This window comes from Pteronotus mesoamericanus, unplaced genomic scaffold (assembly GCF_021234165.1).
Source record: "Pteronotus mesoamericanus isolate MK-2021 breed Mesoamerican mustached bat unplaced genomic scaffold, CSHL_Meso_final contig_94, whole genome shotgun sequence".
Taxonomy (NCBI): domain Eukaryota; kingdom Metazoa; phylum Chordata; class Mammalia; order Chiroptera; family Mormoopidae; genus Pteronotus; species Pteronotus mesoamericanus.
This window is the reverse complement of record NW_026555285.1, coordinates 9827714-9854294: the sequence shown is the minus strand read 5'-3', so window position 1 is coordinate 9854294 and position 26581 is coordinate 9827714. Positions and strand designations below refer to the sequence as shown.

Below are 26581 nucleotides of genomic sequence, written 5' to 3'. Positions count from 1 at the left end.
TATGTATATGTTCTACGTATTCTTTTGGACGTATCACCGTTGGGGTGGAGGGTGCTGCCGTTTTTGGTTGGTTGGTTAACTTGGTCAGCCAACCAGAACGCACTCTTATTCTGGTCTCTCCAACACCTTCCTTCCAGCCCCTTCTGCTTGGCTCTCACTTTGCTGCAGCTGTACCTTCCTCCTAAACCTCCTAGAAAAACTGGTGACAAGGGGCCATCTCTAAGATGCTCTAGTCCCAGGGGCCATCCACAGTTCCAGGCTGGTGTAAGCCTGACAAACTTTGGCCACTGTCCCTGTCCACCCTGCTCTCCTCTCTGTCCTGTTCCACCAGTTCCCCAAGAAAGAAACTGTCGGAAATGGGCCTCCAGCCGGGGGAGACAGTAGAGTCCTCTGACATTTTAAGAGATCCTTGGATGGTAGAAAGAGTCCTGGCAATTTAGCATTTCTTGGGGTCAGCATCCTGGTCTACCCACCCACCTCACTCCGACCCCCACCCCCACACGTGACACAGTCAGGTTTACCAGGATGTTTTTTTTCCGCGGGGGTGGGAGAGGGGTGGGAAGAAGGGGTGGTCAGTAGGCAAGAAAGAGAGAAGGTGTGTCCTGAGAGTAGGACGAGCTCACACCGCTGCTCCGGGCTGGAGAGGAAAGGGAGGAGGGAGGTGAGGCTCGGGAAGGGGTGGGGACCGCTGGGTTGGCCCGGGCGGAGCAGGGCTTCGTGTGTAAGGGCTTGTGAGGAGCTGAAAAGCCTTGCACGTCGGGGCAGCAAGACAGAACCTAGGGCGTGCGCGGAGCCTCCCAGTGTCTTGCTCCTTTGGCCGCAGCCATGACAGAGACCTCTGACAAAGTTCCTATCGCCCTGGTAGGGCCTGACGACGTCGAGCTTCGGAGTTCGCGGGTGAGTACCGCCCGGGATCCCCAGTCCAGCTGCCGGGTTAGTCCACACGCAGGGCCCGAGCTTCGAGTAAGGGTCTGGATCCACTGTCGGGCGTCAGGGATTTGTGCCACCGAATGTGGAAGGTGAGAGCAAGTCGGGGCGCCCAAATGTGGAGAGCGACACCCCACGCGTGTTCGTGTGCCAGAGCCACCAGATCCACAGACGGGTGTGAAGGAGATGGTGGAAGGGACTCAGGAGGGGGCGTCCTGTGGCCGGCGGGGAGTGCAGATCAACGGGGCGATGACCCTGCACCGTGAAAAGTACATCCACGCTTCAGTGCCAGGGACCCGCGAGAGGGAGCGCAGCAAAAGGGGGAGCCCAAAGGGACTCAGGGCGAGCCGTTTCCCACCCCTACCCCTAGTCCCTGGGGCGCTGCGCGGGGATCGCGGGGTGCGGGCGGCGCAGACGTGACCCGTCCCCGCCGGTCCCCGCCCGCAGGCGTACGCCACAGTGACCGTTAAGCCCTCCAGCCCCGCACGGCTGCTCAAGGTCGGAGCTGTGGTCCTCATTTCGGGGGCGATGCTGCTGCTCTTCGGAGCCATCGGGGCCTTCTACTTCTGGAAGGGAAGTGACAATCAGGTAAGTCCAGAGAGGGTGCGCAGGGCGGGGAGGTGCGCAGGACCCAGGGGCGCACCTGGTGCGTGGGGTCCTCCCTGTCACCCGCATGTTGCCCGCTAGGCGGAGCCAAAGAGCTAGACCGTTCTGGGCTGTGGGCAAGCCCTCCACCCCCAGCATCTGCTTCCTCTAGGCGCCTCCCCGGGCACTTTCTGCCTTTTTCCTTCCAACTGCACTGCGCGGCTTTTGGCTCACAGGACACTTTGCAGAAAAGCAAGTCAGGGTTTTAAGAGACAGTATTAAAACGTAGAGGAGCAAAATAGAGGGAAAATGCAGTGGAAGGTTCAAGGAAAGCCCTTTTCAGCAGATCTCAGCCCGGCGCTACCCCTGAGCAGTTGTGTGACCTTGGAAAAAGCAGGTCACCTCTCTGGCCTCAGTTTACTCCTTCTCGGGGAAGAAATGGAACTAAATGAACTATAAGACCTGTCTCAGCTGAGAAAGGCTGTGAATTTAAAAACCTGGGACAAAGTGTAAAAGTATCTAGACCCAGTGTTGGGAAGGAATTTAACCTTCCTGGAGTTTTTGCTTGCTTATTTTTTGCATGTGACCTATTCAGGAATGCTCTTTTTTTTCCTCCCTCTCTAAGGTGGGGTGAGGAGGAGGGGAACGGTGACTTCCTTAAAAGTGGCAAATCTCTTTAAAAATCCATTCTGGCCTAGTCACATGTGATTTAATGGTAAATGTTTCACTAACTGCTGTCCTACTTTCTTTCTTTGCAACTATTTATCGTAAAGCTCTATGGACCTCAAGGAGTATAAAAAGCGCTTCTAACCTGACTGGGCAGGATTCCAGTGTGTTCTCTAAATATTCTGAATTTTGTCCACCTTTGGAAAGGGGGGCACTTTATCTTGATGACCATGGTAGGCCTGGCATAAGCTTATTTGGACTAATGGAAAAGAATTCCATCTCTAGGATACACACAAAGGGCTATTTCTTAATCACTACCCTCAGAGGATCTGTGACTGCTGTTTTCCCCCCTTTCTCCCACCATGAAATTCAAAGCAGGAACGAATGCCAGTACTTAGAGAAAATGGTGCCGAAAGCAATTCAGCCATTTTACACATAACATCTTCTGCAGTCACTGCCTAATTTGTATTTTTAACTCAAATACTTAATGTAGATAAGCATGCCATTTAGTGTTGAATCTGTTTTAGAGACTATATCAAATTTACAAGCACCCATTTGTAAGATCAGAATTGCACAGTATTTTGTGTATATTTGAAAAGTGCCTTAATGTATTTGTATTTTAAATATGGAAGCTGGGCCAGATGCTCATATTTGAAAGCAGTAAATGAACATGGGAACAATTTCAATATCTACATCTCCATTCATAGCAGGCTTTAGATCGTCACCCCTTGGGAAATTGTATGGTAATCGAATGCGAATGCTACCTTTTAGATGACAAAACCTCAGTGCTACAGGTCACTTGGGGATAAAAATAGCTTTGCTCTTTTTTTTGGCAAAGATTTTGGTCATGATATATATTAAAATGAATACTATTTGGCATTTAATAATTCAAGGAAAACACAGCTAACTGACAAGCTTCTAAAAAGAGGGATTGAAAGATCACACTGAATAGCCAGCCTTCTTTTTTCATATCTTTTACTCTCCCGCAAGATGGTTGGTTACCTGGTTCAAGAAAGCAGTATTAAATTCTAAGAATACAGAGGACTAGTGAATCACATTTTATTGTCAACAATCAAAGTTATTGCTATTTCCTATATAGGAAGGAGAATGAAGAACACTCTGATAGTTTTTTTTTTAAACTCCCAAAATATTCAGTGCTGACCCATATTACTTAAGTCTATAAAACAAATCATAAAATACTAAATAGAGCAAATTTGGCACCATCTATGCCCAACACATGCACAGGTCTGCTTTCCCTGAACACAAGCCAAAGTAGCCCAAACAAAACATAATCAAAACAGGTAAGTCTCTGTCAAACAGAAAGGTATCCCCAACCAAATGGACTGCCCACTCTTTGGGGGTTATCCGTTCCTCTGATCCTCCATATGGGCTTACCTAGCTGTGATTCACCTCCCATCCGTTCCATATGGGTAAATCCCCTGAGGACAGGTTTGCTGGAAGTCAGCTGAAGGACTATGAAGCATCCAAGTGCTAATAATTGGGGACAAGTGACTGGGCTCAAATACTGAGGCAGTGCTTCAGCCACATTATTGTACATGGAACAAGGCATTGAAAGATGGGAAATTCTCACCAATGTGAGCTAACTGACAACCCTCACCTGTGGGATGGGGGATGCGATCACTGCCGGGGGCTTTTTTTCTCAGGCTGATTTTTCTAGACATTGTCCTAAATATTATGTAATCAATCTTAGAGAATCCAGGCTTTATTAGAAACTCATTAGCAAATATCCTTGGCTGTAAAAGGCACCATACTGAGCAGAATTTTGGCAAATAATAACTTTGCTGTACTTGGATAGAAATAGCCTTAGGTGCCAGCAGCTCCATCACTTTAGAGGAAATAATGTGATTACTGCTCCATCAGCCCAGCCTCCTTCCGAGCTCCGGGCCCAGCGCTTTGAAAATCATTTCAGTCTGTTTACCACCAGTGCCCCCATCGCTTCAGGAGGGCGCAGACCTCCCGCTGCTGCCACGCAGGACAGGTGCTGCTTGCAGAAGACAGGCTGGAGCTACAGTAGACAGGATGCAAAACCCATGCGTAGTCAGGGAGCTTTTGTGGGAAGGAAGGTGACAACAGGCGGTGGTGAAAGAAAGTGAAATTAGGGCCGTAAGCCGTTCCTCCAGAGTCACAATCTTGTCTGCTTTAGACCTGCTAGAAAGGTGGAAACCATTCATTTCTTAAATTTTGCATTGCTTCACTAGTGAAAGCTTATGCTTTCAAAAATAAAAATAAAAAAAGAGCCTCTTGTAGCCCGAGTGAAGGACACTGAGCCAGCAGGAACTCAGGCAGGTGTTGTCTGCCAAGCTCTTGTTGACGGTGGTAATTAACCCATATGAATAGGAGCTGCTCGGGGAGCTCAGGGACGAAACAGAGTCTGCTCTCTAAACCTCACCTGCGCAAAGCACTGGCTCAGCCAAAGAAAACAGGTTTCCCAAACTGGGCTGATCGTACAGACCACCTGTGTTGCAAAGTGAAACCGTTGGTGGGCTCTGCTCCTGCTCTAAGTCAGAACCCCTAGAAGTGGATCTTAGGCTCAGGCTAGCTTGGGAGACGGTACACTACAGGAATCGAACTTCAGCAGAAGGAGGGGCACCGACACGCAGTCGAGCTGAGCTAGCACGCGGGTCATCTTCTGTTCCACCAAATGAAGGCTGTAGCCCGAAAAGGTACTGGCTAGCAAAGCCATTTCTACATCTCCACTGATGAAATAAAATCATGCCCTATGGGTCTTGTAATAATGAGTTTTCTACAAGTAATGATCCAATAACAACATCCTTATCCAGTGTTTGTCCATGTCTCATTCTTCATAATGAGGGAGAAAATCAGACTTGAATTGAATCTGAGCTATTTGTGGTTCTGACCTATTGTTCTGACACTAAGTAGTAAATGTCTTTCATCACTTCTCATTCTTTCCTCTTTAAAGAATTTATATATTATAGATCATATGAGATATAGTATATATAAGATATATCTCTCTCTAAATCAGAAAAAGTAAGAAGAAAAGAAAAAAAAAACCCATCTATAATATTCCACAACTCAGAAAAAGTTCTAGCAGGGCAGCAGCACACTGAGCAGGAGCAGCGTGTGAATTACTTTTAAACTAGTGCACCGACAAGCTGTCTAAACCAAGAGAGTGCTTCGAACCATCTAATTTAGTGGTAAACTTTTAAAAATATGTATTGAATGGCAGAATTTTTCTCTAGCTTTTACTCAAATCCAATATGTAAAATAGAAGCTGAGCCACTCTCCTTAAATTGGAGGTGGACAGGGGAGAAAGGAGACTCACAGTCCCACCTGCTCGGCCACCCTCACCTCTGGGCCACCTCTGTCTCTAAAAACATAAATGAAAAACCACCTATGAGGTCCAACTTCTTCATTTTACACTCAAGGCCACTCCCAAGACCCAGGGATAAGTGGAATGGCCACCTGTCTTCTGGCTCCTGGACCAGTTCCCTTCTAACAGTGCCAAGCCTCCCTCCTTTTTCACCCTGCACATCTCATAACAAAATGCCCTACAACCCCATGCCTGTCCCACAGTCATTAAAATGAGTAACTCCCATTCTGAGCTGAAACAGATGGGCACATTGACCTTGCTCTCTGCAAATGCTGCTGTATGTCAGGCAATCCCAGCCCTGTCTGCAGCCCTTACTATATACCACATTCCATGCCAAATCTTAACCAAAAGGTTTTTAAAACCTTTCAAATAGAGGTGCCTCTGCAGACTTGTTCAGTTAATGCCCAGTTAGCCCTCTGCCATGTCAATTTCCATATATCCATCAACAGGTCTCAACTCCAGCCACGTGGTAGAATTGCCCTTTTAAAAAGAGAAAGATCTATGCCCAAGCTCCAAACTCGTAGGTTCTAATTTGACTGATAACCCAGTCATAGTAGCTGAAGATTCCACCCAGATGCTTCTATACACAGCCAGGATTGAGAATAACTAGGCTATCTGAGTTAGTATCAGAGACTATCAAAGGTTTTACTTTTATTTTTAAGGTACTTTTAAAGAAATCATTGTACTAAGTGATTGGTATGTGGATGAAGTGCTCATATAACAATATATTAATTACTCTCCAGGGTGATTCGGTGTATCTCTGACAAATATGAAAGTTACCTTATACACTGCACGTCAAAAGATAATCCCTGAATTGCCCCAAGAGGAAAGAGTCACTTCTCTTACGTTCACTTCCAGATTTACAATGTCCATTACACCATGAGTATCAATGGGAAACTACAAGACGGGTCCATGGAAATAGATGCTGGAAACAACGTGGAGACTTTTAAAATGGGAAGTGGAGCTGAAGAAGCAGTTGAAATTAATGATTTCCAGAATGTAAGTATATTTCATGCGTTTAGAGAGTTTACCCAGGCAAGCCTGGAAGACTTCTCTAACTCAAAGAGAGGCCGCATTTCTCACACATATCCAAATGGTAACTGTTTCTACGGCCAAGCACAGTGCCGCCATTCCACGGATGTCACCCAGCAGATTCTCTCTGAGAAAAGGTCACTCTTTGTTTTTAATATTTTTAAATGAGGAAAACAACCCCTTGGCATTGAAAAGAATAGGCTCTTGGAACCATGTAAATTCTTGGCAGAAAGGCACAAAAGAGCTATTTCTTTCCAAGCAGCTTTCTATAACACAGTGAATAAAATACTCAAACTATCCCAGAGTGTTGCAAAGTCTTTTTGTGAACTTACAATCTTTTTGTGAACTTACAGAGAAGAGGGAGATTTTCATACCTAATAATCTCATCAAATACCGTTCAGATCTGGGTATATACTTTTCTTAATTTTTTAGGTTTCTCATTTAACCTAGAAAATTAGCATGGAGAAATCTCCCTATTATATCATGTTTTCTGACTACTGCTTATTATGGATACATTCTAGTCTCCTTTGAAAAAGGCAGATATGTTTGTTTTCAAAAATTCAGTTTACAGGCAATTCGAGACCTTAAGCTAGGCATCCGGGCTTCAGTGTATGTCTGCAAACCAAATGTCACTCCAGGCCTACTCTCCTGTTGGCCAACATAAATATCTTCTTTCTCGTGTTCTAAGATAAGGAAGAGGTATCACTATTTGTGCTCCCCTGTTAAACTTGTAACTGGAGTAGGTGAACCTTCATAATGAAAAAAAAAGTACTTAAAAATAATGTCTTTTCTGAGCATTTATTGGCCCACAAACATCTCATGACCCATCTTCTTTTGATTGATGAGAAAAACTAGAGATGCTTTTCATTCGAATAAAAGAACTTTCCTTATTGATACCTAACACACTTCACAAACCCTTTTGAAAACCAAGCAGATGCTAGCATTAGAGCCATGGGGATGGCGGATACTATTTGATGAGGAGGAGGACTGCCTACGTTCAGTGGTCCCTGCCCGGGGGATGGGCTCTGCAGCCCTGTATGTGCCCAGCTGCATTTGAATTAGTCGTTGCTTCGCAAATGGTTCTGGTCAATGCTCAAGGATGATTCCTCTGGACCTATTAAAAGTTTTTACTGCAAGACGCAAGACAAGGTAAAAGAATTTTTCTTTGCACTGCTCAATATAAAATTATAAAACATGACTCCCACATATATATCACTCGATCCAAAACAAAACTGAATACCTATGATGTGCCAAAATACCAAGATGTGCAAAGGTAGCTACGCAGATGAATAAAAAATATCCATCTATATCAAGAAGAGTATATCTCACGAATATTGGGTATATACTTTTAAAGTATTTTAATCCCAAACCTATATATCTGTTTTATAATCCTTTGGTTCTAATAATGGTATTGATTGTGTTTTGTTCTCCTAGGCCAAAAGGGCCACAAATATTTTATAAACTGATCAATTCTCTTTGATAGTTTCCACATTACTCTGAGTCAGAACTGGTGAGTAGAAATTTTTTTTTTTAATGGATAGAAGCTGCTATGGGTTTAAACAAGCCTGGACTTTGAAAACGCATGAATCTGCCATTATGGTAACTGCATAATTCCCCTATATTTTAAACCAAATTCAAGAAGTGTTTATTGGGGCCTACAGTGTGCGAGGAATGGCGATCAGCATGGGGGATGCAAAGATGAAAGACACGCCTTCTCCCCGCTCAGGGACCTCCCAGGCCAGACCAGGGGGCAGACATCCGCAGGGAAGCGGCTCAGGTCAGCCAGGAAACACAGTGACGGAGTGTGGACAGAGCGCAGTGGCGCACAGAGGGAGGCCGTTGCTGCTGGTCAGGGAGTTGGAGCAGGTTTTACAGAGCAGATGACAGTTGAGTCAGGTCTGGAAGAATGATTAGGATTTCAACTTGCAGAAAAGTAGGGGTGAGGGAGTGCTTTCCCTGGCCCAGGGAAGAACACTGAATACAAATTCACAGGCTTGCTCTGCAGTTCTAAGTAGCCCAATGTGGCTGAAGGTGGGGGAGAGAATGGAGACACAGGTAGGACCAGATTAGAAAAGGTTCCGAATTGCAAGCGAACAGTCTCCCTGCTAACCCACGACCCCACCAAGATTTTAGTAGAACTGATGGTAAAAAGAACCTTCTGAGAGGGAATAGCATTGAACAAAGGGCTCCTGGCTCTACATTGTTAAAGAAAAAGTGATTCAGGACACTTGTTAAAAAAGGTAAGGTTGGTTTTATTCAAGGAGAGCTATTGTAGTGGGGTTTCATAGTAGAGGAGAGAGATTGGGCTCAACTCTGAATACAATAAAGAAAAACAGGGATTTATAGCCAGACTGGGAGTGCTGGTGGATGGAATATTACTAACAGATAGAGTAGTTCTTTGCTAAACTGACCTAAAAGGAGTTTTGCTAAAGTAGGCCAAGGTGATCAGATACTGAGAGTGGTCAGACCAAGGCTGACTCAGCAGGATTCTTGCAAAATTGGAGTAAGTGGGCCAAGACAGAGCCCAGGGTCTGGGCCTGTTTGAAAGGAGGACTCCGAGGAGCCTGACAAGAGTTGGGTCAAGGAGTCTTTGTCAATACCCTGAGGAGTACAAAAACGGGGTTTGTTCATAGTGTGTGTTACATTCTAGAAAGTTATACCCTTGAAAGCAGCAGTGTTGTTGATTTACACCAATCCTCTCAGACCTAATGACCTGTTCATATAACAAAAATCTTGGTTAAAAATCAAGATAGAATAAACTGGTGGGTATATATGGATGTGTACTGTACAACTCTTTTAACTGCGTATATTTGAAATTTTTTATTTAAAAAGCTAGAGGGAAAAAGAAGATAGCATAACCTACCTAGTAGGTAGGTTATTGATTTCAAAAATCAAGATGGCCCCCATAAAGGAAAAATAAACTGAAAGTTATATTTTTGCTCCCGTAGTTGAATCTCTGTCAGCAGCACAGCTAAAAATGCAGGTAGGCCTAAGTGTGTGTTGGCAAATTATATACCAGGTAATTTTTTTTTCAAACAGTGAATAAAAGTGCCATTGTCTCTCAATTTTTGCAGTAATTGCCTTCCTTGGAAAATCATTGTACATTCAAACTATGCCAAAAATCACTTTGTGTTTATGTGTGAAACTGTGTTAGTTTCTAGGCACAGATACTTCCAATCAGACTTGGCTGTCCCACCCAGCAGCCAAGGCAGTTAGTTCTTCAGGACCTTTGCAGGCTTTTTGGGACCAGCATCCTTGGGCCATGTCCACTGAGGGCCAGGAGAGCTGCCAATCTTTGTGACAACAAAAACTCCCTCAAAGATTGCTGTAGTGCCCTCTTGGAGGTAGGACCCTTTACACTTCTTGGGAACTTCTAGTTTAAGCCAGAGAAATAGATGCGATCCCCTAGAAAGAAAAAAATACATGACTAAAATGAGAGTACCTAAATCTTTAAAGAATGTTAGGTCATTGGACTATTCACTCATTATCTTTGTTAGCAAATTTCTTCATTATCACCAGCTTTTAAGGCCTAATTTGTTTGTAAAAACAAAAGGTTTGCCTGACATTCTTGTGGTTTTTTTGTTCCCTTTGTTTAATCTCTTAATATATCTGACTGCTTGATGTGGATTTTTAACTAGGCACGGTGGTTATTATGTGTGAATTCCTTCCTATAGGACCCATCCCTAGGGTGTTTCGGTTCTCTTTGCACCATACAGACAGTCAGAACTAACTCAATACTCGATTCACAATGCAGGCTGTGAATCCTTCAATAGAATCAGCCCTCTCTTTTGGGGATACAGTAATGATTATATGGTGTTTCCTCCCTTGCATCTCACATTCAGAGGACATGAGGATTTGAAGTTAAGAGAACAGATCACATAATGGGGTAGTAATCTCCCATTCCTGCCTTCTGTTTTTCAAACCATGAGCCCTAGATTAACACACAGAATAAGAGCAGGACATAGCACGATAGAGAGCAGTGGTTGTCAGAGTGCATTCTTTAGACCACCCGCAGCAGCATCACCTAACAGCTTGTTAGAAATGCAGGTTAGCCCTATTCCAGACCTACTGAATCAGAATTTCGGGGGGTGGGACCCAACACTCCAAGTTTCATTAAACAAGGCTTCCTGGTGCATTTCATGCAAGAGAAAGTGTGAGCCACTGGTATAGAAGAAACTTGGATCCAAAGATAGTGTCTTAGTTCACTCAAGCTGCTGTAACAAAATTACCATAACTAGGTGACTTCTAAACAGAAATTTGTTTCTCACAGTTCTGGAAGCCAGAAAGTCCAAGAGGAGGCGCTGGCAGAATGGGTGTCTAGTGAGGGCCTGCTTTCTGATTCACAGAGGGCTGTCTTCTCACTGTGTCCTCACATAGCACAAGGGACAAGGGGGCTCTCTGGGATCCCTTTTGTAAGGGCACTGATATCATTTATGAGGCTTCGCCCTTATGACTTAATCACCTCCAAATACTACCACGTATGTTGAAATACATAGGAATTTGGGGTGGGAGAGGGACCTGAGCATTTGGTATATAGCAGGTGGTTTTAGTTATTTAAAAACTTTATTACCCTGAACAAGTTCCTTTCCCCCTAAATTGGTGGTCCTCAAGCTGGCTGTACATTATAAACACATGGGGAGATTTAAGCATACCAGTGTCTCTCCAGACCAATTACATGGGAATCTCTGGGGAGAGGCCCGGGCACCTGTGTTTTTAAATTCTCTCCAGATGACTTTGGTGCAGTGAGCCGGAAACCTCTACAGTTTCCTCTGTAAAGTGGGCGTAATGCCACCACCTCTCTCTGGGTGAGAGGTGGTACTGGGAGAAATAAGTGAAATGTGTTACATGTGCACACATGGCCAATTAGGCCGCACGGCAAATCCATGAGGAGCTTTAGGAAGAATGAGCCTTTCCTTCTCTGTTCTCCTGTCTGTCACCTGCCCACTTTTATAGGGCTCCTGGCTCTGAGATTCCACCTGGTATAACTTCCCATGAATATTCGCACGCATGATTTACACCCAACTTATTTCTTCATTGAAGATGGCTGAATCCTGAACCAGGGCCCCTGGATTTCTAAATGCTTTTCTTTCCCCCTCCTCGGCATTGACATAGGAACAGATTCTCATCTTCCCGACATTTGTCTCAACAGAATATTGAAAAGTTGAGATGCCCAGATTTGTGTTGTTATGTACATTATTATAGCACAAAATCTGTAGACCTTTAACACTGTTTTGGCCACTCACTAGTTGTGAAGCTAACCAGCACGGTGAACATCGATCCTCCAGGGACAGAATGCACTGCTGTGCCTGACAGGCTCCGAGGGCGGAATCAGCGCTGGGCTGTCTCCCGGGGCTGGAGCCTGAGGCTGAGTGTCCCCTTGAGGATGGTCCCCAGGCGTGGGAGAGAGGACGCACGGTTTCCTTCTCACAGGGGACGTAAACCAATCATCTCTGTCCTCCGGTAAGGCCTAGGAGCAGAGTTCAGCTCCTGGTGTTGTAGAAAGCTTTACCATTTACACAGCTTGGTAATTTAGGAAAAATAGGAATTTATGGAATTAATTCACTGGATCAACATCGTTTGAGAATCTTCGTGGGATCACTAAAATGCAAAAGATTCAGACAGTGATCCCAAGAAGCTTAACTGAGGACATTGACAAGGAGCAGCTGGCTGCACATTATAAACATGGGGAGTCCAAGGAGAGATAAAGATGTTGGGAGGCAGGGGCCAACAGACGTCTGAGGCAGAGGAGCCCCCTTAGCCTGGGATGGTCAGAGAGAGCTGCATAGAAGTGAAGGCCTTTCACCTGAGCTTGAGGGAGAGATGGAGCAGTCACATGCTCTGTCTCCGTCCAAATTCTACCCCTGGCAGAGTCCCCCCTGAGCACACTGACAGAAGCACCATCCCCGGGATTCCCGTCTCCCACTCTGCTTTATTTTCTCCGTAGCAGTTAGCACCACCTGACTTTACCTCAATTTTTATATTTTGGTTAATAACACTGAAAGTTGCACTCCAGGACGGCAGATTGCATCTGTTTTGTTCATCCCTATACACAGTACCTGAAACAGTACCTGGCTTGCGGTAGATACACAATACATTGAAGAAATGGACGGGTGGATAAATGGATGGACGAACATTTATTTCATTTCCTAGGGTATCACAGGAATTCGTTTTGCTGGAGGAGAGAAGTGCTACATCAAAGCGCAGATGAAGGCTCGCGTTCCTGAGGTGGGCACCGCGGCCAAGCAGAGCATCTCCTCCGAGCTGGTGGGTACTAGCAGGCTCCAGACAGCAAGAGGGTTTGGCAGACATTGTTTGAAGGCACAACCCTTTCTGTCTCTAGTTCCTGGGAAGGTTTGAGACCAGAGCATAAATTCTAGTTCTTCTCTGCTAAAGGAATGTAAACTATTTTGGTCCTTCTGGCTATTTCTAAATGATTCTTACATTATGTAGCATATTTAAAGGTTTTGGAAAACAAGATATATATAATTTTTACTAAATATAAACATGATTTTTTTAATTTGTTTTTTTTATTGTTCAGATACATTTGTCTCCATTTTCCCGCCACCACTTTCCCCTGTCCCACCCACCTTCACCTCCCACCCTCAACCCTTCCCCACGGTGGCTTTGTCCATGGGTCCTTTGTAAACGTTCCTTGATTTGACCCTTCCCCTTCTTTTCTCCATCACTCCCCTCCCTCTTTCCCTCTTGGTATTGTCTGTTCCTTTTTTCTTTCAATGCTGCTGGTTATATTTTCCTTGCTTGTTTGTTTTGTTGATTAGATTCCACTTACAGATGAGATCATAGGGTATTTTCCTTTATTTTAAAGTGTTTAAAGGGGCTTGGTCTCACATGACCCATGTTTGCCTGAGGACAGGGAACTACCTTATCAGTGATTAGGACAACATAAAGGACTTTGAATCAGAGGGGCCTTGGGAGAGTGCTAGCCTCAGTTCCACTCAGTGTGGGAATTCCTCCTGAAAATCCCACGCAGCCTCTGCGGAGAAGTTGCCACAGGGTGTCTTGCTCCCTTACCTATGTGTCAGGCAACTTCATGGGAGGCAGTTCTAAATGTTTTGCCCTACATTGAGCTGCGATCGCTCCCCCTACAATTTTTTCCCATTGGTCCACGTGCAACCCAATGAAGCTAGCTACTCAGGATGTACCAAATTTCTCTTCTATATGTCAAATTTGTGAAGTTTTTTAAAAAAAATCATAACTCTCCCATTTATTAATAACTTGCCTTTGAGCTTGACTTTATATACATTTATTTTAAGAACTGCACATAAAGTTCTGAAGACACATTTAACAAAATATCTTACACTTATTTGATACTTGGGGGGCTTACAAAATGGTTGTATTCATTATCGTCGTCCATCTGAGTTGTGGCAGTGTCTGGTGGAAAGAAAATGGACTTTGGAGTTAGAAAAATGTAGGTTCAAATTCCAGCTCTGACACTGGCTGTGGATGGGGCTTCAACTCTGTGAGCCTCAGTTTTGTCATCTACAAACTAGGAGTATATGTATTGTCCCTATGGCCCTGGAACCTACTAGATAATGAGTAGATGTCTGCTGCTATAATTATTAATTTTATTATGATCACCTTTGGTCCTTTCAGTCTCCCCAAGAGGGAGGTGAAGCCAGCATCAGCTCCCTCAAGGCAAATGAGAAAAAATAAGGGTAAGCAAAGGTGCCTGGAAACTACCTGATTGTTTGTCCTCAGAGGAGCAGCAGCGGAAGGTATCTCAAAACACAAAACAAAACAAAAGCTAAAAACAAACCAGTGAGTTGTTTTTTTTTTCCCTACTCCCAGTTTCCGCAGCCATTCATCCTGTGAGAAGTTTCCAGACCTTCATGGCTCCGGTCATTCTGGTCATTCTCTGCTTATCCTGTTCCAGTCTGTTCCTCAGGAGCTGTGCCCTTCAGAACGGAAGGCCGCGCTCTCTCACTGTGAACCCACAGTACAGAGTATAACAAGGAGACTAAGACCTCCTTTGTCTTGACCCTTGACCTGCTCTTACTGCATTACCATTTTTTTTTTAGTCTTATCACTCAGTTTCTGTTATGAATTTTTTCCTATAAGTAGACATGGAACCCATTCTTTCCTGCCTTCCACAAGCACCATCTCTCCAACCAGAGCTGACCAAGAGCTAATCAGGTGTTTGCAGTATATATTCTGGGTTTCTTAAAAACAATTCTTCTAAAAAAAAAAAAAAGAACATTTTTTTCTCATTTTTAAAAAGAGTACTTTGTCATTGTAGAAAATTTGGGAAATACATAAAAGAATGGAGAAGAAAATCACTCACAATTGCATAATCCACAGGTAGCTAATGTTAGCATTTTGGTGAATTTTCTTCATGTGCAAGTATGCATGATATTCTTTTTTTTTTTAATTTTTAAAAAGATTTTATTTATTTATTTATTTATTTATTTATTTTTAGAGAGAGGGGAAGGGAGTGAGAAAGAGAGGGAGAAAAACATCAATGTGTGTGTGGTTGCCTCTTATGTGCTCCCTGCTAGAGACCTGGCCTGCAACCCAGGCATGTGCCCCGACTGCGAATTGAACAAGCAAAGCTTTTGTTCGCAGGTCGGCACTCAATCCACTGAGCCATGCCAGCTAGGGCTTTTTTCATAATTGAATTTATGTAGCATTGCACATTCTTATTATTTTCATTAACTTTAGTTCTTCTAAAATGTAGATTAGAATGGATGTATTATATGTCATCATATGATTGTAATATTAAAAGTTGTTTGTTTTTGAATACTAAGGTATATTCAATTTTTCACCAATTAAAATAATGATTCAAAATAATTTTTTGCCTGGCTGGTGTGGCTCAGTGGATGAGTGCAGGCCTGCAAACCAAAAGGTCACCAGTTCGATTCCCAGTCAGAGCACATGCCTGGGTTGCAGGCCAGGTCCCCAGTAGAGGGCATGCAAGAGAAACTCACTGGTGTTTCCCTTTCTTTCTCTTTCCCTTCTCCTCTTCTGAAAGTAAACAAACAAAATAATTTTTTGAATACAGGAATAATTCCCTGTGGTGAATACTTTGTATTTAAATTTTTGTCTGCTTCTGATTCTTAGGCCGAAGGAGTAGATTATTTTTCTTGGGTTTCAGTTGTTTATATTGTACATGGTGAATCCTCTGATGGACAAAACCCAATTCAGACACTATGTTGGTGTTAATCGGGAATGTGTTTGGTTGTCAGTAACAGAAAACTACTCTTAGAGTGACCAAAACAAATACGGCTCTGTTTTCTCCACGGTAAGCAAGGTGGAGGTAGGCAGCTACAGGCATTTGCTCAGTGGCCAGCATCTCTGATGTTTTTGGCCTTTCCTTCCAGCTCCAAACATCAACTGTACACTCAAGTAAGGAAGTCAGGAAGAGGCTGAGCAGTGCCAATCTTGATTTCCCACTGATCAGAAAAAGCGGAAGTCTTCTCAGCCCCCCAATATCCTTTGGCATGGATCTCATTGTCTAGAACTGGTCACACTGGCACCCATAGCTTCTGGAGAGTCTGAGAAACCAAGTGTCTCTCCTGGGACTGGGCACATTGCTGCCTCAAACAAAAGAAGGATGGTGCTGCAAGGAAAGGGAGGAAGAAATGAGACTAGATAGGCAACTGAAAGTCTGTGCCACAAGCTTGTTAGCATTCCTAGCTCGTAGGATGCATAGATATGCATTATACCTATCACCCCACTCTGTTCCCACACACTTTAGATTATGATGGGGCAGATTTATGCACTGCTTGCTCTTATAAATTTTTCATCAGTTTTGTATAACTTTAAAAAGCTATTATACCCAAAGAGCATTCATTTCCTGGATAGAGCCATTTAATTTAAGATAAATAAGTGGGTTACCTGAGTGCTCGCTTCTCCAATAACTTTGAGTTGTTCTAATGCAGCCATAAGCCTCGGGGAGAAAGCATAAATGAAGTGCTGCTTTAGCTAAAAATAAAGAGAAAACATTTTAATTTCTTCAAACTATTGCAAACTAATAAATACATGAAAGGAACCACCTGGCAAAATAAATTTGTCTCCTGGGTTATCAAACCATTCTCAGCATCGTGCTGTAGAAGAAAATCCAGGGTTTAGCTTTGAAATCTCAGTGGTGTGCTTGATGCAAAAAACATCTGAAATATGTTTTGTGATAGCTGGGAGATGTAGAAATGGTTTATGTTAAATAATACTTTGAACTTAAGACATTAAAGAACCAATCACTGGCTTTTTCCATTGTTGTTCAGTATAAAAGCCCAAAGGATTTTCGCTTCAAATGGAGGGTTCCTCTATCCTTTGTACAATTCCAGGGCCATTCAATCGCTTTTCCTCAAAAACATCTTTGATCAAAAACATCACATTAATCTAAAGCTCAAAGTTGGTATCAAGTAATTTTCACTTCTACTCAGGACACTCATATTCACACATCCCAGCTTTCCCACGGCAGGTGTGAGGAGCGGGCACTGAATATTGTGAAGAGAGCTACAAAGGGAAGAGATTAGAACCTTCAAGTGTGTGTGTGTGTGTGTGGTGGGGAGGGGGGCATATATGAATACCCACAGAATTTTTGTTAACTTTTACAAAGTGAAGTAATCTTTTACCCACACATGAATCTTAATACACTGCATGTTCCACTGCCTTCTTGCTCAATGCATTTCATTTTCATTTACAGGAAGGCAAGATCATGCCAGTTAAGTATGAAGAAAATTCTCTTATCTGGGTAGCTGGAAACCAGCCCGTGAAGGACAATAGCTTCTTGAGTTCTAAAGTCATAGAACTCTGTGGTGACCTTCCTATTTTCTGGCTTAAACCAACATATCCAAAAGGTAACGTTTAAATTCTCGTAATGCTGCTTGGGATTCTCTCTGTCCATGTGAGTTTCCTGGGAGCCCCTCCACAGGCCTGAGCCGTGACATGGAAGATCAATGAGGACACAGGATGCAGTGGCACAGTGTCTCAGCAACCAGCATGAGAGATCAGAGAGGAAGAGAATGATGGCCACCAAGGTTGCTGGGAAGGGACATTGTGTCAAGTTAACAGGGAGCAGACCAGGGAGTCAGAAACCACCAAAGTACCTGTGGTTTTTATCGATGATGCTCCCACTTCTTTCTGCTCTGCCCCTTCATCTCAGTTATTTGCATTTTCCAATTTTACTTTTTTTTTTTTTTATTCCTAAGGCATAGAATCAAGGGAGTAAGAAGCTATGATACCGCCAAATCTTTATTATGTTCAAACCTAGAATTATGGGACAGCCACAAGCTCCTGTGGCTGTGGGCATAGGTTGAAATTCTTTAAGTTCATGGCTTAAGTATCAGCCTTCAAGTTCTGTGAAAATAAATGAAAGGCCTCTGAGGTTCCGAGCGAGGTTGGAACACACCTTCTAGCTCTTTCCGGGTGGTGCAAGGCAGGTGACCCGGGCAAGCTGCCCTTCCCCATTTTTATTGATGGCGCTCCCGCTCCCACTCCCCAGGGCTGCCTTCACTCTTGGTTCCCACCGCAGTCACCCCTCTGGCCTCCCACGGGCCCACTGTAGCTCCGACTCAAGTGTGGAAAATAGGCCTTTTCCTTGCACAGCTCAGGCTATGTTTTCTGAAAGATTTTATTGAACACCAAGAGAGAACAGCATGGGAATTAAAAAAAAAAATACAGACATTAAAACCAAATGGGGATGAGGGGAGAGGTAATGGGAAGTTATTGTTAATGGGTAGAGTCTCAGTTTTGTGAGATGAAAAATATCCTGGAGATAGATGGTTGCCTAGTAATATGAATGTACTTTATGCCCCTGAACTGTACCCTCAAAATGGTTAAAATGGTAAATTTTATGTATATTTTATCACAATTTCTTTTAAAACCCTTGTCAGGCTTAGAAAGTCCAGACTTCTGATTCCGCCCTGGGTAACTTACCTACAGTTTGCAAGTTGTATTATGTCCCAGAGCTTGAATAAGATGGTTACTTTCCAGCCCAGGCATGACAAACAGGATTGAATTTATATGCCACTGGCAAGGGTTGCCTGGGAGAATGGGTCAAGAAGGGTCCTGAGGCCACATGCAGGCTCAGGGGGAAAGGACACCAGGAGCAGTGTCTGTCTCAGCTGCAGGGGGCGGGCAACGGGCTGCCAGATAGACAGTTGGCGGTTGCCATCCTGCTGCCCAGCAGGGGGTCGAAACGCACGATTCTCTGGCTACTTGCCAAGCTCTTGCTTTCAGTTCCCCACCTGCCTCCACACGGAATAGGCCTTCTTGCTTTCCACTACCCCGGAACTACTTCTCCAATACCTTGTCACCTTTTCCAATCAGGGACAAAAGTCTGCAACTCTGTTCCCATGAATAATAGCTCTCCCTAAGCACTTTCTGTTTGATGACAAGCCTCTCACCCAGAGAGTTCATTCATTCATTCACTCATTCATCCATTCATTCATTCAACATTTATTGACACATTTATTATGTGCCATTTACTTGTTCCAAGCACTTGGAATGCATTCGTGAACAAAATAGACAAGAATCCGAGCTCTCAGGTATTTTACATTGTCGCAATAGGAGACAGCAATAAACACAAAAATAAAATAAAATTAACTTGGCAAGATGCAACATGCTATGATAATATAACAGTAGGACGGGGTGGAGGGGGATTTGGGAAGACAAAGTGCTGTTGGTAGTGCCAGGATTAATGATAGCATGAGTACCTTGGGAAAGGGCTTGTTTCCTACATCCAAGATGTGTCATGGCCCCTCACAGCCCAACAGCATGATCACATTGTAAGTATTCAATCGTTACAACATCCATACAAGAATTATGCACACTATATCCAACAAAAGAGAAGTAGAAATCACCTAAATGCCCTCCAGATATGAAAAGAATTAAATCAATGTTGATATAGCCATACAATGGAATAGCAGACATTAAAAATAAGAGATTTTTATGTATTAACTCTGTACAGTGATAAATCGTTACTAGATTTATTGTGGAGATTACTTTGTATACAAGGTAAAGAGCAGACCCCAAAAAACCTAAATTATCTTCCGGAGGGTGGGCCCTTTGTAATACAGGTTTCTGTCACTAGGTGAGTGTTCCAAGAACCCATCTGTATCTGTGTATCAGCTGGGATTGTTGTAAGAAGCTGCGTTTGGTTTCAGTGAAATTTTTTTTTTAAGACTCTGTCAAACTGTTTGCCTGTTTCATGATGGGTGATTTACAAGCGCACCTCCCCACATTGGGCTGCTGAGTGTTCAGCAGTTTTTGACAAAAAATGGCATGACCCCCATACCCCACCCTACCCATTCACCCAATCTCGCCCTGAGCAACTTTCATTTTGTTTCCCCGGATAAAAAAAGTCCTCAAAGGGAGATGTTTTGCTGATGTGGGAGAAATAAAACAAAAAATGGCAGAAGCACTTCAAAGGCCTCAAAATTGGTGCATTTATAAACTGTTTTGAGCATGGGAAAAACATCTCAGTAGGTGTATTGCATCAATGGAGAGTACTTTAAAGGTGATTGAAGTTTAAACATGTAAGAATAAATACACAATTTTTTACAAATAAATTCTAGATTTTTTGAGTCCTCCCTCATATAAACGTTGAATCACTATGTTGTACACTGGAAGCTAATATAATACTTTCCATTATAATTTAAAATAAATTTTTGAAATGGATTTTTTCCAATCCCTCATGAATGTGGTCATATTTTAGAATAAATTTTAAAAAATAAAACCTCTTCTAAGGATGCTCAGCTCCCCACCACCTAATCCTAAACCCCCGACTCCAGGGGGCTGAGCCACCCTTACCCTAGGATCTTGAAATTTGCAGGTCATCAGCGTCACATGGTTGTATTATTAGAGACACTGTGAGTGGCAGCTAGACAAGGTCAGAGAGAAGGGCGAGAGCTGATGTCTGCTGAGCTCTGAGTCTGTGCCAGGCACTGTTCTAAAGCTTTACATTTTTCCATGTTTAATCTTTACCAACAACTGTCTGGGTAACTCCTAATATTCCCATTTTATGGATGAACAAACTAAGGTTCACAGAGATTAAATAACTTACCTGAGGTCATTAGTTAAAAGGAGTTGAGATTTGAATCCAGTTCTCCCTGATTCCTCTCCAACCATGCTTCAGAAACCAAGCAGCTGTCTGCAGCTATAAAGCATGTCTAAGTTCTTGTAAGTAACAAGTTCTCTCAAATAACCTAACATTTGGGAAGTACATTTTAGTGTACTTATGGGTCAAACACTATGCTAACACCCTTACACACAAATTGCTCATTAATTCTATCACTACTTTGGGAATTAAATAGTATTATCACCCCCATTTTACAGATGAAGAAGCTGAGGCTCAGACAGACACCAGAGTCCACGCTGTGTGGTATTTTCCATTATTACTCAGTAGTCGTAGGCCATGCGGTGGATGCCTCAGGCAGTGTGGTGAGCTAGAGCACTGGGTTGGAAGTTAGAGTTCACCTTCAGCTCCTGTATCTGCCGCCCATTCTGTGATCTTGGTCTTTCTGGAACCTGATGACCTTATTATAAAAGTATCTGCTTTTTCCTACCCCATAGGATTTTTAAAGAATCAGTCAAGATAGTAAATCCCCTGAAAATTGTAAAGTTGTATACATGTGTAGTCACTCCATTCAGGATGCAAGGGGCTCTAAGTAACAGAATATCTGATCAACAGTGGTTTCAGCAAATACGAATTGATTTTTTTATTTTTTTTCCCCAAACAGCTAGAAGTCTGGAGAGATGTTTCTGGCATTATCAGCTACTCAGTGATATCATCATCTCTCTTTCTAGCATACCATTTTTCTTCCCATAGCATGCTGGCTCATCACCCTTGTGCTATCACTTCTGGTCATTAAGTGTCATAAATTGGCTCTCATAATCCAGATATCACGCCAATGTTCAAGAAAGGAAGACAAGACATAGGAGGCCATATCTGTCCCCATTTACCAAAGAAGCAAAAGCTTTCCCAGAACTGCACTAGCATATTCTACTTATGTCTCACTGGCCAGAAATGTCTAATCTGCACACTCCTCATTATCACGGAGGCTAGGGAAATGAGTGATGTATTACTTTCTTAGCCCCTATAGTAGGGGCAGGTAAATAAAACAGGGTATTGCGGATGGATTTTTGTCAGCTATCTTACAATATTTGCGTCAGTGTTAGGAAATCAAATTCTGGCTACCTATAGTTTAACTACTAACCCAAGACTCTAAAACCTCCTTTATTATTACAAAAATCATCAGTGCAAATTTAAGTGGTATCTAGCTAAGTCTGTTTGGGTGCCCTTATGTTTTTCACCCTGATAAACATAGAACTTCCATAATTATTCAAGTAATTAACTTGCAGGGGTTTTGTTTTTTGCAGAAATCCAGAGAGAGAAAAGAGAATTGGCAACACAAATTTTTACAACTACTACAAGAAGACCACACAGCGGACCACGGGGCAACCCAGGCCCTGGAAGACCAAATAACAAAACCAGACCCGGTGTTCAACAGGATTCAGAAGCCTTCAACCCAGACAACCCTTACCACGTGCGTACTGGTTTTGTGTGACATGCTCAGACGAATTTGAAGTGGTGTGTGTCTAGTTGAGGCTTCAAACGAGCATTTAGAGTTCAACTGAGACATTTACTCAATATTTTAAAAATACATCTTTGTTTGTTGCAAGGTTTATAGATGTGGATAAGAACACTTAAGCATTGCCTCTGTAGTGTAAAATCCTGATTGGCTGTAACCCTTATTCAAAGTTGTTTTCTGTGCTTTCCTTTTCTTGAGTCACAGACAAATCTACAAAGACAAATTCATATCAAGAGTTTATTTTAAAATGTTTCCAAGAGTGTACTCGAGGGGCAACAGAAAGTATTCTTTCCCCCACCCTTTATATACACTTTATTCGTTCCTTCAACAGACATTTGTTGAGAACCTGCTTTCCTCCGCCCTGTGCACAGAGACAGACAGGAACTTCTGCCCTCAGGAACTCTCAGTCCAGTCAGGAGACAGAATCATACACAGATAAAACACTTTAGACTGAAACATTGAGAAATGGTGTTTGGAAGGACGGCAGTAACATGCTAAAATCTTCCACAAAATATTATTTGAATTACTACACTTTGCAGAAGTAGAAAAATAAGTATTTATTTGTAACTAGGGTTATAATAAAAAATACATGGCATATATTTTTTAAAAACAATATAAGGGCATACAATGAATAGTGAGTTTCCCTTCCATCTCAAACACCCTCCCCAGAGCAACCTATTATCAGCTACTTGCCCAGTTTTTTTGCATAATCTCTCTCTCTCACACACACACATACACACACACTCAATTTTAACACAAGAGCATATGAAACTCCTGTACCTTGCTTCCCAGTTATAATACGGCATTTTGAAGATTGTTCTATATCTCCTATATAGACCTATCTCATTCATTTTAATGTCCAAGTCATATTACATTCTGTGGATAGATGCATAGAAACTTAACTACATGTAAATTTCCCTGTCTTTTACTGTTTACAAATACAACCTTGTACACACATGCTTAGTATGGCTATGTGAAGGTATCAATGAGGTGAAGCTCTTAGCACAGTGCTTGGCCCATAGTACCCATCAATTGAGGGAATATATCTAATATAAACACTGACTTGTAGGTCTGCTGGGTCAAGGTGGATAGGAATTTTATAATTTAATAGAGAATACCAAATTGTCTTCCAAGGAATTATACCACCTACATGTCTTCAAATAGTAATAAAAGGACTCATTTACTTTCAAACTTTAAAAAAATCTTTTACCAGTTTTTTGGGGTATAAAAATTGTCTCTTGGTTGTTCTATCATGCCTGTCTTTAATTTACATGTATGGTCGAGAATCTTTACATACACAGGTAAGTCATTTGTGCATTTTTTTCCTTTGTAACCTTTTCAGGCCTATCCTGTTTCATGTGTTGAAAATATATTTTCTAGTTTATCATTTTAGACTAACATATTTTAGAAATATTTAGAGCACAAAGTATTTTTTAAATAATCCAAGGTTCATCAGAATATTTAGGACACCACAGTACTTCACTCCCTAAAACTCAAAGGATAAAAAAGGAAATAAAATCTGAATAGGTAAACAGAAAATTTAATGTAGCTTAACCCCCCAGTGGCTGGGTTAGTTGAATCTGGTTCAAGGGATAAGGGCCTCAGCCCCGTTGCAGGTAGGGAGGACGACTCTGTCTACCCGGCTTCCAAACTTGAGCGATCCATGTTCTCTTAAAAGCTCCAATTACACCCATTCTTCCCTTTATGTCATGTTCACCTTTAAGCAGAAACACCTCCCCATGATCTCAGTCCTTCACAATTCTTTAAAGAAGTGTTTTAGAGCAACCACCTAGTATTTCCTCCCATTTTTTTTTAATCCTAACAAGATTTGCTGAACCCTCAGATGAAGAAATGTCTCAATCAAGGCTTGACTCTCCCTGCCTCGAAGAGTCAGCTACGATTATTAATGAGGTGGTTTTTTGTCCTAGATAAACCTATTTCAAGAGATAGCAAAGAAAAAGGGAGTCTGAAAAAAACAAAAGAATGGTGTAAGACAGTAAATATTGTGATGACAAAAATTGAACGTTATGTTGTATCAGGTGGTATGAAGGAACTGTTAATTTGGTGTTATGGCAGTGTGGTTGTAGAGGAAAATACTCTTATTTTGGAAGTACATTTTAGTGTACTTATGGGTCAAATGTCACAGTACGTTCAATTTTAAAAATTCATTTCAGAATTTTATCAAGCAAATTTGATAGGTTAACAACTGTCAAATATAGGTCATGCTCACTATACAATTTTCTTCACTTCCAGTATGTTTGAAATTTTCCTAAAAAGCTCCATATCCCTCTGAAAGAAAAAAAACTGAGTGAACTTTTTTATACCAGAAAAGGTGACCAGGTTGCTAAGTTCACTTTGCTCAAGCCTGTGTTTGGTGCTGTACCTGCCTAAGTCCAGCTACCTCTGGGAAAGAGGCTTACATTGAATAAAGGATTTACTTAGCAATAAGGGATTCTGATGTTAATTCAATACCATATTAAAGAGGATACAGAAACTATACCCCTAGACATCTATAAATAGTTAAGCCACATAGGTAAATTTGACAGGGTTTTGGCAAGTTCCTTCCAGTTCTGTGATCTCTCCAATAGTAAAAACAGTTCTGTAGGTAATTTTTACTTCATTGATGATTTTGTGTTTATATAACTGTAAGGCGCCCAGAAACTAGAAGGTAGTTTAAGGCCTGGAATTTTTACACATTATACGGTGTCTTTTCCTGAGTGATACAGACCCCTTGTATTCAAGTAAGAGCAGAAGCTAAATGACTCAACAGTGTTTTCTGCCAGTGCAATTATGGTAGCAACCTGTTAGCCTGCATCAATGAGGATCAAAACATGCTCCCAGGAGACCTGAAGGCCATTACTACAGGAAGGCACCAGTGTTCCCACTGACTTAAAATTAGCAGGGGCTACTTTTGAATCATGATTCCTTTTTGTTTACCTATTTAAAACAAGATGAGTCACTACTGAGTGGTAACCACAGCTCATCTAAAGCATGGAGAAACTTCACCTTAACATTAAAAAAAAAAAACTTCCTGCCAGTGACAGATTAGTAGGTCTAAATTCCTTGATGTTCGAAGAAATTCTGAAGGTTATGATTGAAAACTCTTTACAGAAAATTATAGATTTCTTATAGTAGTGAAACATCCAGGACCTTATTTTAAAACAAATGTGTTACAACGTTCTCATTAAGAAAACACAAATAATTCTTTTATTTCACAGCAGCAGGAAGGGGAAGGCATGACATTCGACCCTAGACTGGATCATGAAGGAATCTGCTGTATAGAATGCAGGCGGAGCTACACCCATTGCCATAAGATCTGCGAACCCCTGGGGGGCTATAATCCATGGCCCTATAATTATCAAGGTTGCCGTTCAGCCTGCAGAGTTATCATGCCATGTAGCTGGTGGGTGGCCCGCATCTTGGGCATAGTGTGAAGTCACTCTGTATACCAGGTGCTGTAAAGGAAGAATTAACCCAAGAGACAACCAAAGAATAAAGCATCTTGACGCTGAAGGGACCACAAAGTGTATTATATGCAGTCTGCGTGACGTCCCTTCACACTTTTAAAATAACTTTCTCCATTGCTTTACAGAACTTTATCCATATGTGCAAATGTACTGAAAAGGTAGTCTAAAATGTCATACTTTCATTACTTGCTATTTTTTATTTGCTTTGTCCATAGGCCTGCTTATAAGACCTCCTTCCCAAGCTATTTTGAAATAAACATGAAAAATTTACAATTTTTCAAAGATTGCATGTACACTGGAGTTTCCTTTAATCATCACTAATTTAAGTTGTTCTGTTACTTGTACAGAATTCCTCAGTTGTTCTTAACCTTTATTGTTCTTCCCAGTCTTCCAAATGTGCTCCCAGAGTTCCCAGATAAAAACACAAAAAGTAAAAACAGGACACTTGAGGGAATTTACATGAAAGTAAACATTATAAACCTCAATGTGGGAGCTCATGGGAAATTCTTGATCTATAGTATGTGGCTGGCATTTTACTAACAGGTGGCTGCCCTATATTAACAGTCACCTCCAGGAAAAGAGCATTAGGATAAAGAGGGAAAACAGTCAAAGATAAGTCAGACTTGTGGGAAGAGGACTTTCATTGACATTCTGGAAAGCAGGTCTTCACATTCTTTTTAATGTTTTCAGTAAGTGTTCATTGGGCATGAAGAAGTGTAATGATTTCTACCTCTGCAGTACAAATCAAGCTGTTGATGTAGTCCAATTACCAGTTAGTTCCTCTCCTAGTAATAGGGCTGACAACAAGTGTTGCATGGCAGATATGGCTGAGCTAGAATGGCTTATTTATAACGACGAAGTCTCTCAGGAACGTTGACAAGAACACGGACTATCTTTTGAAATTGAAATATTCATCTTCTAAAACTGAAATAGTCAATCAGGAAGATGCGCAGGTATTTCATATTTTTGACACATTAGTTCTGAACCCCGCAATTTGAGAA

General features: G+C 42.2%; 1 protein-coding gene across 1 annotated transcript; it reads left to right on the top strand.

The window, feature by feature from the left end:
- Positions 1-715: 715 nt before the first annotated feature.
- CNMD (chondromodulin) lies at positions 716-25817 on the top strand. The gene is made up of 7 exons (XM_054586401.1): positions 716-897; positions 1375-1515; positions 6389-6529; positions 12713-12826; positions 17226-17379; positions 21902-22068; positions 25332-25817. Exons 1-7 carry the CDS (start codon positions 826-828, stop codon positions 25545-25547), a joined length of 1005 nt encoding a protein of 334 aa, XP_054442376.1. The 5' UTR covers positions 716-825; the 3' UTR covers positions 25548-25817.
- Positions 25818-26581: the final 764 nt, after the last annotated feature.